Source organism: Barbus barbus (genome assembly GCF_936440315.1).
Source record: "Barbus barbus genome assembly, chromosome: 36".
Taxonomy (NCBI): Eukaryota; Metazoa; Chordata; class Actinopteri; order Cypriniformes; family Cyprinidae; genus Barbus; species Barbus barbus.
Window position 1 is genome coordinate 17,848,212 of NC_136714.1, and position 12,208 is coordinate 17,860,419.

General features: G+C 36.1%; 1 protein-coding gene across 2 annotated transcripts in view; it reads right to left on the reverse strand.

Moving 5' to 3' along the window:
* The window catches only part of LOC306856371 (sphingomyelin phosphodiesterase 4), a 12,889-nt gene extending 5,888 nt beyond the window's left edge, over positions 1-7,001 (reverse strand). The window contains exons 1-11 of one of the 2 annotated variants that reach the window (XM_079395620.1): positions 6,893-7,001; positions 6,480-6,548; positions 6,319-6,405; positions 5,644-5,780; positions 5,019-5,094; positions 4,821-4,917; positions 4,634-4,686; positions 4,339-4,490; positions 4,124-4,256; positions 3,957-4,028; positions 337-426 (exon numbers count right to left, since the gene is read on the reverse strand). In XM_079395620.1, the coding sequence (XP_079251746.1) occupies positions 337-426; positions 3,957-4,028; positions 4,124-4,256; positions 4,339-4,490; positions 4,634-4,686; positions 4,821-4,917; positions 5,019-5,094; positions 5,644-5,780; positions 6,319-6,405; positions 6,480-6,518 (936 nt within the window). In that variant the 5' untranslated portion in view covers positions 6,519-6,548; positions 6,893-7,001. The remainder of the gene's footprint in view (positions 1-336; positions 427-3,956; positions 4,029-4,123; positions 4,257-4,338; positions 4,491-4,633; positions 4,687-4,820; positions 4,918-5,018; positions 5,095-5,643; positions 5,781-6,318; positions 6,406-6,479; positions 6,549-6,892) is intronic. The other variant, XM_079395621.1, reaches the window with a different exon arrangement.
* Between the last annotated feature and the right edge of the window lie 5,207 nt (positions 7,002-12,208).

The following is a 12,208-nucleotide window of genomic DNA, read 5'->3' on the forward strand; positions in this document are numbered from 1 at the left end:
AGTGTTTGCATAGTTGAAGGCATAAGAACAAACACCCCAAAAAGATAAAGATAAATAAAAAGAGTAAATCACATAAAATGGGTTAAAATCTACATTAAAAACATACAAACATTTTTCACATTTACAAGCTCTCAACATCACAATATCCTGATTATTTAGTGAACCACAAGACTAATTATTAGTCACATTAATTCAATCACATTATAATCAGACCAAATCTCCCAACTTAAGACTGCCCTAAACCTTTACTGTTAAAATCAACCCCTATTCTAACTCCTATCTTATCTTAGGTTACCTCCAGGAAGCCCGTGGAACTGAATGAAAAGGTAAAAGTACTTGGTATGTGTGGAGGGTCCCAGAGCCTGGTGGGGCGGGGGGTTGGCACAGCATGCTGGACATACTGAGGCGGTACTGCAACAACGCCAGCTGAAGGACCCATCACAAACGGGTGGAGGGGAGGGGAGAGGAGAGGGAAGAGAGGAACACAGTGTGGGGAGGAAAGGAAGAAAAAGGGGAGAGGAGCAGGGCAGTGAACATGAGAATAGAAAAGGAAAAAAAGGACAGAGTGCAATCCAAGAAAAATAGTTGGACATAGTCAGGACCGAAATGGGGGTGTACAAAAGGAAAGAAAGAGACAAACCGATATTGACCACAAAAGAGAAATGCAATGAACATGAAGATGATGCAGTTGTCCTTTTTGCACCATATATACATATATATAAAAAATGAAATATCACTAAAGGATATATTCTTAAAGATAAAATGGTGTCTAACTGCTTTTCTGGTACTGACATTTTCTAAAGCAAAACAAATTTGGGAATGACGCTAACTAGAGTATAAAATACAGAGAAAACCGTCAAATTGTTTGCCTCAGGAAGCCAGGAAAATGTAGTCAAGGCAACCAAGGAACATTATTTGTAATATGTGCCTTGATTCTCAAGTGAAGTGTCTGTTTGATGAAATATGTTATATTACCTTCGGCTCTGCAGTTTTGTCTAATCTCTATAATTTCAAATAAAACCAAATGGAGCTCATGAAAGCAGAAAAGGAGACACTGCATCTTTAAAGTTTTCACCATGAAACAAACTAATAGGAGTCACCGATTTACTCTTTTCAGACAAATGATTGATTTTTGCTAATTAAATGGAATTACGCATTTATAATGGAAATTTTTTAATCCTTAAGAGTTTAACGGTTCACCCCCCAAAAATGTTGTTGTTATTTACTCATCCTCATTTCATTCCAAATCATTAAACTATTATACATAGTGTTCATAGTATGGAAATTTTACACATAGTTCATATAAAATCATGGTAATTTCACAATATTACGGTTTTACCTTTTTTTTTTTATCAAATAAATACAACCTTAGTGAGAATCAGATCTTGTTAACCCTGCACTTTTGAACAGTGGTATATAAAATTATATTAAATTAAAAATATATTTTTTGTTTTGCATAGGGAAAATAAAAGCATAAAAGTTTGGAACAACATGAAGATGATTAAATAACAACTGAATGTTTATTTTCTGGGTGAATCATTTCTCTAATTCTCAGTAAACTGGTGACTTCCAGTTCATAATCTCCACCACAAAGATGTTAAATAAATGATGCCAGACTTAATATGCTGTGGGCTGACTGGAGGGAGACTTGCACTGATATACTGACTGTAAATAACACACAAACAGGGAAATAGCCTCGGAAGCCAGAGACACCAAAAGCTTACATACACCCCACAGCCAAAGAACAAAGACAGAAGACATATCAAAGAGCCAGCGGGCTGCATCATGCAGACTCAAACATGAAGCAATAACTTCACCACTCAATCACATGCCCAGTGTGTACTATGCTTATTCTGCCCAAATCATCAAACAATAGAGAACAAAGTAAACATGAATTAAAAAGCTGTATTTCTCTTTTATCCCATTCTATGTTTAGCAGTCATATGACGTTGGGTTGATTTTAACTGTAAGTCCTTGAGCACAGAGGAAATATAATTTCATGGGGAATTCATGTTCTACACAAATAGTTCTCAACTGAAGGGTCAGAAACCACTAGGGGGCCTCAGTAACCTTCAATATGACCAAAAGCACATGAAATACATCAGCAAAATGGTTCAAATGTGCTAGCACTGGATTGAGCGGATGATGAAGTACCCACAACCAGCTACAAAAGCCATTAATGTTCAATTAACATTTAAAATCAAGAGCTTGTGCAATCTGAAATGAAGCTGATAACTGGATTAGTTAGAAAACTCCCAAAAATATTTTCACAAGGAAATAAAGATAAAAAATATATAAAACAGAAGTGTATATATTACATAATATACTTCAACCAATCTGTTTGTAGTACATGATGTAGTATATACATTTTAAATTGAGCAAAAAGTCATTTAAGAATGAAAAAAGCTGGGTCATCTGCAATGATTGACGAATAAATAAATTTAATTTTTTATATAAACAATTTTAAAATCACTATGTCAGAAATATTATTATTTCATGTTGATTTAAACAATATTAGCTTAAAATGTGATGATTTAAAAATTCCTATTAATTTTATATCAAATAAATAACTGCAGTTTAACAGCACTAGCAATAACACATTTGTGGAAATGTGGAGGACTAGGTCAGATTCAGTCCCAGCTTTAAAGGGCAAAACTTTGGGGGTTTTAGACTATATATGTTAGCCATTCATTGAGGTAGTGCTGAGTAGTACCAGTAATAATTTTTGGTAGTACCGAAAATTTAGATCACTGTATTTGTCAAAATTATACGGGTTTCACAGTATATGACGGTATTTATTTTTTTTCATGCATGATCAGATGTTAACCATATTTTCTACTGACTAAGAGAGGAAACACTGCAGTAGATTGACTTAGGAATGCCCTATTTTACTGTCACGATGAGTGAATATTATAGAAAAATTCCACACTAAATACTGACTAAACACGACCCATTTATACATGTTAACCAGGAGTTACTCATTTATAATCGCGACATCGTCTAATAAAATCAACGTGCATCTACACTAAACAGCGGCTATGCGGTGGTTTTGGCTATATAACTTTTTTGTCTCATGCAGAGCACTGCCTGCATGTGAGTAACAAACTAAAAAAAACAAAACAAACAAAAAAAGTGCATAGTATTAACAGACGAACTATGCTGATATTTATCATTCCAAACAGTCAGTAAGTGTCAGGTGCATGGAAACGCTGTTTTAATTATTGACGAGTCTGCTGCTATACGGCCAGCTGAAGACGCCGAGAGGTGATACTGCGCCAAAAAGAGTCCAAAAATTGTTTTTGCTAGGTTTGTCAGTATGAATATTCTATGGAAAACAGCTGCAAAAAGGGTCTGAATTAAGCTGCTAAATATAGTGCTAAAGTCGCGCTCGTGTGTGAGAGACGCGGGAGCTGATGGCAGCAGGTGGTGGATATTTGTGCCGGAATTCACATTCTACTAGTTCTACAGCTTCAGTTTCGGAACTTTCACGCTTAGTAACACACACAGCTGTTCTCTCAACACAGTGCAACAGTGAAAAGAGACCCCTCTCAAACAGCGTTGCGTTCCGAACGTTGTTTAAACAACACCGGTATTGTGGTATTTAAAAAATTAATATCATAAGAAAAATAAACACCGGTATTCGGTATGAAGAAGTACACAGCCCAGCACTACATTGAGGCCATCTATAATAGAATAGACCTAAAATAAAATTCCTATATTTTCAATATCCCAAAGCTTACAAGAATGCAAATATTGACACTCTTGCTATGAATGACAAAGGGTATATTTGTAAACAGAGCACATGTGTGTAATTCAGAGGGAGAGGAAGTGCATGAGTCAGGGTGGGTGTCGTGCAGCAGTCCCAATGCAGTGCAGGGTGAAAGGTTGGAGCCAGCCAGCCGTGAGCAGAGGAGGAAGGGAGTGTGTAGGTCTGAGGGCCTGTAACACATTCTTACCTTCACCTGAGGAGACTGCAGCTTCTGGTACATCTCCAGAGAATAGTGATGGAGCCACATTTCCACAAACACCTTTAGAAACACACACAACATTGACGCTCATGCCAAAATATGAAGTAAACTTATCACTAATGACAATTAGGAACAGTTAACATGTGTGCGCCTACCTGCAGTAGTGTCTCTGACCTCCAGATCTCTTGAGCAGCAGGGTCAGCGTTGACTGAGGGCTGATGGGTAATATGACGCTTCAACAAACTGGTGCTGTGACCACCATATCCAACATAAGGCACATTGGGAGACCTGGGATAGGAAGAATAGAAAACCATTTAAAACTGGAGCTTATTTGCTGAGAAAAAGGATCTTTTAAATGACACCATGATACCTTGGAGCAGGAGAGGCCACAGTTCCCCTGGTGTCCGAGAAAGGTGATGGAGGCACATTGCCCTCTGTAGGGAGAAAGTACTTGAGGTAGGTGTCGACAAGCACAAAGTATGCGCTATCTGAGCAACTCCCATGCTGCCCTGGAGGGTAGTTCTGAAAAGGTTATTAAACAACATTTAAATGAACTTAAAATGAAGCCAATAAAATCCTGTAATCCTATTAAATAACCATCAGGGTGTGAAAATCAAGTAAACAGTACATTTATTCTTGCAAAACGACAGCAGAAGAGCTTTTACCTTTGGTGCAATGAGACTGGAGGCAAAGCTGAACATATAATATTCAAAAGGATCTGCGAAAGATTAAAAACATATGTATGTGAGAGAAAGAAAGAGTGATGAAACAGCTTTGTAACAGTTATAATAAGTTATATAATACAATTTATAGCATATTACAAAAGTTAGGTTGTAAAAAGTCAAGACGTACTGAGCAACAGAAGGCCTGACATTGGGAACTGGATTTTATTGTGAAACAGAGGGCAGTCTGGCAGAACCCCAGCATGAATGGACGACTTTATAGGACCCTGTGCAAGCAAAATACAAATGAACTCAGACACGGATAATAAAGCCATTTCCACAAAATCAATCAGGGATGATGCACGAAAACCTAAATGAATACACTCACTGGCAGATAACTGACTGGAAACTCATACTTGTATTCCTCAGCTTGTAGTTTGTACACCAATTTCATCATAGGACCACTGTTGAATAAATATTTAAAATTTGATTACAACAGAGCAACAGTTCAATATCTACACACTACCATTTAAAAGTTTAGGTCGGTAAGAGTTTTTAATATTTCCAAAAAGCCCTTGTGCTCTTATTGCTCACTAAGGCTGCAACTATTTTAACAGTAAAAACAGAAATATTGTGAAATATTATTACAAAGGTAGTAACTATTTTAATATTTGAAACATTTAAATTTCAGTGTGTAATTCATTCCTGTCACACAAAGCTGTCATTAATACAGTATAGTTCCACGATTTTTTTTTTTTTTTTCAGGATTGTTAGATGAACAAAGTTCAAAAGAACAGCATTTATTTGAAATAGAAATTTACATTACAAATGTCTTAAATGTCACTTTGGTCAATTTAATGCATCATCACTGAATAAAAGCATTTATTTCTTAACACAAAATAAATAAAATAATTTTGAACGGTAGTATGATTTGTACTCTGAAAAACAGTGGTAATGCTAATCACAATACTGAAAAACACAAAATAATACAAAACAAACTAAATAAAAAGAACCTTGCGTCCAGGAAGTCCATGGCGATGTTGTACTCTGCTGAGCGAGCCTGCAGAAACCGGAGGTTCCAGCCACTAAGGATTCCATCCAGGCTCCCGAACACACTCTCCACCAACCAGGGAAAGATTGCATGCAGCTCCTAATCAAACATATGTCATATAAACACAAATAAGACTTTTCATGACTTACTTAATACAAAGAGAGCAGAGACGCATGCATGCCATCATCGAAGCAATCCAAGGTCTCACAGTCACAAGTGAAGCAAGAAACAGGCATGTGTGGCTTGCACAAACTGTCAAATGAATCTGAGAAAGGAGGTCACAGAGTTCAGCACTAAACAAACATCATTCATTCAGACAGCACTGAGTCGAGTCAGGGTGAGGGGAAAGCGGTGCCAGCGGGACAGCAGCTGGTCCAGAGCCATGTGCCACGCAGATGACACTGCGTTTAATCTCTAATACATGGGCAACGCTGCCCAGTTACTCTGTGCCTATGCAGATTTTTCTGATGAATCGAACAAAAAGCTGCCTGGGTGCAAAAATAAGGACTTTATGAAGTCCCAATTGTTATAAAGTGTATCATATTCATAACATTGTAAATAATAACATTAATCATCAATGTACTAATAAAGAAGAAATGTTCAATATTCGTGCATGCAATAAATCAGAGAACCATACCTTTGCAGGGTAATCGTCTATAATTTTGCTCAACTCGTGACATCTTTGATGAAGAGATTTAATGATCCAGTCTGCCTTTAAATTCGCCTGCAGGCAGCAAGACACAAAGGTTAGACAGAGAAAAATAATGCAATGTATAAACAGCTGAATCTAGCACTAACCAGAATGTAACTGGGCTGTTGCAGGGCAGGTGCAGCCATGAAAACTCAGACCACAGATCAACAACAAACCTGAAATTAATGTCAGCAATATAATGATTCAGTCACATTTCAAAACATTCAGCATCATTAGTGAGGTGACGTTACTTCTCGCACTGAACGTTTTCAGTGAAAAATCACATTTCATAAATCGTATTTCATGCTTGCTCTCAGTCTAACCTTAACATAACATTTTATTTTGCCTAAATATATTTTTCTGTAATATTACCGCTTAGAGGTTAGCCAGCTAGCTCCACTATCAGCTAACTGTGTAGCCTGGACATTATTTGTTCCTCTGTAAAAGGACTAAGTTAAACGGATTCATGTGGACTTAAAACAGATATTAAACATGCCAAATTAATTTCTGAGTATATTACCTCACGCAAGAGAGAGAAAAACTATATTTCTGGTAAATTCCAATAGACCGCGCTCAGATCCAAGAAGAGTCAAATGCGCTGGTTATGATGTCATATCCGCTTAGCACTGTAACAGCGCCGTCTATTGGTTGAGGGCGGAGAATGACGTCACGAATAGAAATAAAACTCCTAATGTAAATATAAATAGATGTTCTATAGTCAAACAATTTTGATCCAACATTGGCTCTTTTGTATTTGATGCCGCCACTGTTATACACACTTTTAGCTTAAAAAACATAATTTATTATTATTATAATGATATTAAAACTCATATTTTATTCTATATGCTACAAATTTTATTGATAAGCAATTGAAATCCCATATTTTCTCCTTCTTAAAACTGAATAAGATTCACTTCATAATTTTTTTTGCTTATTTATAAAGAACAAACCCTAGATATATTATATTATGAAACCCTTACAAACACCATTATAAATATTATCTTAACTATTGTGAAGGGATATTTAGGTGCTTCCCCTGTGTTTGTATGTTTACGTTTGACATTTTAATGTAATGGTTTGTTTAAAGTATGGGTTTTGTAAAAATTTAGAAAAAAAACAACAAGAATTTTCTTGATTTATGTATAAATATATCAAATAATATAATATAAACTCTTAGAAATATATCGAACTATATAAACTTGCTATTCTACAGATATATCACATTCAATTAAGATTAATTATAGAACAGGAAAACATATAGCACACGCACAAATTTAAAGTAAAAATATGTTATTTTTGTAAAATGTTATTTGTTTTGTCAAATTGTATGGAAATTCTAGTTGCATAGAAGTAATAATTTTAATGTGACTGGTAATATAATTTGTTATTAAGATCAAAGTTATGGCAAAATATGCCAAGATGACTGATAAATTACTGCTTATTTACATTAAATTCCTGCTTTCTGTTACACTCACACCTCAATCTAGTAGTTAGTGATGAATATTTAAACTACATATGCATAAAAATAAATACTTTTCACTTTTGAACTAAAGCTGGCAGATTGTTCCAGTCCAATTTAACCCCTGGTTATAAAACATGTCAGCTTTGACCCTGTGTTTTAAATATTCTAGTGAAGATACCTCTTGAAAATACTATCCTTCAACTCCCAATGTTTGACGTGAATTATGCATCTCGCATAAACTATGAATTTGTAAAATCTTAAATCTTTAATAGGTTTATTTGAGTAAAAATGTGCTGGATGAACCACAGGCCCAATTGTGGGAGGATTCAGAGGAACATCAGACTATATTAGTCATAAAACCCACAAATTTGCATGCAAATTAATATCTAATCTATGTGATGACATGAAATTCAGAGAGTAATAAAGGCAAATCTATGGAAAACATTTGTTAAACTGGATAGACGTCAAAAAGAACCTGAGGCAGAGTAGCACCGATAGCACAAACTAAACAGCAGCCTAATGTAATAAGTGTCATGTCCAACAGTCTTTAGGCTTGTGTATATTTCTGCACCTCTCACTCTATCATATGCATTTATTCAGTTTGGGTAAGAATTTAGCCACTTACCACTAAGACACTCTATAGTTACAGTCTGGGTACTAGGAAAATAATAATCAGTCATTTTTTTTTAATCTGTAAAAATAGCTTCATATGAGCTCGCAAATTTGCTCAGTTTTTGAAATAAATGTTAATCTCGTACCAGCAAAACTCAGAAATAACAAAGAACTGTGAACTTCTCATCTCTAATTCAGAAATCAGCCATGTCTGTGCCAAATGAATGTAGTTAGCAATTGCTTTTATATAAGGCTCATCTTGCATTTGAAATACAGCAAAATAATGAGGTCTGTATTGAAACAATGTCACTAATGTGGAGAAAGTAAGTACTATCTCACTCAGTTTTCATTTATTATTGTTTGAGTCTTGAGATGAATTTGTTAATCATTTCAAGAGAACTTGCATTTCGGGAGAGATTGCTTTTTGAGTTGCGAAAGTATTCAAAATGCGTATTGAAAAAATAATAGACACATAAGACAGAGACAGTTACTGATTTTTCTTCTCTCTTACACCATTCTTATAAGAAGTAAGTCTTATAATTTCTCATCATGCTCAATCATCTAACATTACAGAGGAAATATCAAGAGCAACATGGAAAAGTCTCAGATGTCATTTCCATCTTCATTTGAGAAATTCCACCAAAACTCTGAATGTAATGATGAATCCTTAAGGGTCCATTAGAGAGAAATAACTTTAGTCTTTGTTTCTTCACTCCAAAAATGATACTTTCTGCAGGCATCATTCAGAATCATCACAGTGTGTCAAATAAAATAAAATTAAACATTAAATAAAATAAAATAAAAAAATAAACGTATATTAAATTTAATTTTAATAAAAAGCATATTCATTTTTAAAATGTGTTTTTAGCCTGTGACATTGTTTTACATATGCAAGATGGGTATCTTTAGATAAAAAAAAAAATATAATAATTGAAATAAATTATTAAATTACATTAAATTAAATTGTAATGAAAAGTATATTCATTTTTAAAATACATGTTTTGAGCCAGTGCCATTTTTTACATTGTGAGTATATACGGAAATCTTTGTAAAAAAAAATTAATAAAAAAAATACCCCTGTGAAGATGACCCCTTACACTGTGTGTTCCTTCCAACCAAAGCATTGTGTGTTAACCACTGTTGGACAATAAGACACTTGAAAGCTTTATAAGATACCAGTCAAAACAGTGCAACTTTTCTTTCATTTTGACTGTTTTGCATTATTTTTCCTCTCCTTTACCATTTTTTCTTCACTTTGAATTGTAGTGGAGACAAATAAAGGCAACTGCCGCAGTTTCATCCCCATTGCCTCTAAGGTAAATTGGCCCTTTATCAAAGGCAGGCCTCATCTATCAGTGCAAAGACGGGTATTGAAATTGCTCTGGTGGCCACAAATCAGGCCAATGGATCAGTCCCTTATCTGGAACAAGGCCGTCATCACTCTCCAGCTGGAAAAAGAGGAGGAACCCTGGCACAAGGACCTTTTTCATTGCTTTGCTGATGGATATGACCCCCCTTGACCCTTGGATGACCAGTTCACCTGGCGTGGAGTCACATCAGGGGCTGGTAATCAGGATCATTCTCTATCTCTTCCAACTTCATCTTCTGCAGGTCAATGCAAATACATTCAGGACAGAGAGCAGGAAATAACCTGTTCAAATCAGTCTGGGAAAATGAAGGCTACTGTTTTAATCAAACTGGTTCTTAGTTTAATTGGTCATTTTATACCCTTGATTTTCTCTTCTGATGGACATTTGACACCATCATAAAGGTATACGCAACGTAAACATAAAAATAGATTGATGAAATGCCATTGATCATGTCATGATAAATAACACCCTAAAAACATGGTGTTAAAAACACATTCATCAAAATGAACATCCAAGGTCAATATTTGCATGGGGAGAAAATAACCATTTTCTGTATGCATGAATTCTTTCTCAATTATTTTCAACAAGTACTCAAGAGGTATAATCAGAAAATTCAGTCTGCATAAGATAAACAGTTAGTCAGGCCTCATATTTGAGGCCTACTTGATATAAAAAAAATAAAGCAAAACAAAAATCAAGTGGCTTGCAAAAGCGGTCCACCTCAACTTATTTACTACTCGCAGTAATTCTCTCAGTTTCGTGAAAATAAATAGTATTATAATAAAAAACTGGATGTCTGTACAGCAACACATAAGTTATTTGCAAATAAAGTGGTGGCCTGTTCATGCCATGGAGGCAAAATAAATACGAAAAGGCAATTCTGTGAAGCTGTAGGCATTTCCTCCACTCAGCGTGTGGCGTTATCAGTCCCTTAGGAAAGGAAGAAGACCTTTTCTCTATTTGGTCCAATTGCAGCTGGCAAAAAATGTATGAGCCAGATTTTGACTGGCAGTAAATGCCCGCAGAGAGTTAACAGTGTGACTCAGAAAGAGGGCTCTTAAATGAGAGCGTAGACCGAAATATATCTATTTTTCTCTCATTCTCTTATCAGAGCTAGTGGGCTGCTGTTAAAATAATCTGGAGAGAGCTTGAAAAATGGGCCCTGGGTTCTCCCATTGTATTTGAAAAAATGACAAAAAGGCAAAAAGCGAAGCAACGATTTTGGGTTACTGTCAACAACTGCAAGTTATAATCTGATGTGCAACTAAATAGGTTTTTTACACTGCTCTTAGAAAAACATGTTTCTGATTGGTCAGTTGTGGAATTAACGCTCAGATTGTTGCCCTTAAACCGATGCTATTCACCGCAATTTTCACTTATCACTCCGCAGACTTATTCACTCTTGTTTTGTACAAATGCAACTGGCTGCATATTGATTGCAGTGAAAATTACAATCAGATTTCATATTAAAGTTATTGTTCCATAGTTTGTTCCCCTTCAGGAACTCAAGCTGCGTCGAAAATGCTATGGGAACGTTTTCCAGCGTGACCGCGCTCTGAATCACATGTGTAATCTGTCCAATGGATGGGCGAGACGACACGGGCGGGTGACGTAATCGACCAGGAAGCTTAAAAGCATGTGCGGTGGAATCGGCGTCAGCTTTTTGTCATTCAGCAACCGCTACTCTGTCTGTTGATCTGTGTGGTGAGTCTTATTTAGTGTTGTATGTCCCTACACAATCACTTAAAATAAGCTCCACTATGTCTAAAAGTGCAGAAAACTAGCACTTTGGCGAGAGCAGATTGCATTACAGGCTGTGTGTTCCTCCCTGCAATCGCAAAAAAAAAAAAAAGAAGAAAAGCATTGCTGCTGGGGATACACACAGACCGTGTGTGGTCTGCTTGAGAGTTCTTCCCCCTTTGAGTGAGAGCTCGCTGTTGCATTACATCATTCTTGTTCATATTATGAATTCTTTTCATATCAGACATTGTTTACTCGTCTGGTTGTTTTTCTGCATTTAATTTTGAGGAATTAAATTATGTATTTCATCTAACTAGGAGAAGTTAGATGTGTATATATGTATATATATATACATATATGTGTGTATAGGAGCCTCTTGGGATATTTCTCGAGTGAGAGCACGATGCTTTACCTCTCTTCCTGTGAGGAGGATGGTCATGTTCCAGTTCCTCATTTAGGGAGCGTCACTTCTCGTACTCCCCATATATATTGTAAAATCCCAATATTGGAGTCAGAGTGGCTCTCCCGGGCCGAAGGCTTCTAGCAGAAGGCAGAGCTGTGGACCGTCATTCTCGCTGTATAGTCTTCGACTAAAATGTCCTGTTGCCTATGGCCCAGGACTTCTGAGGGCCGGTCCCTCTGGGGAAGAGCG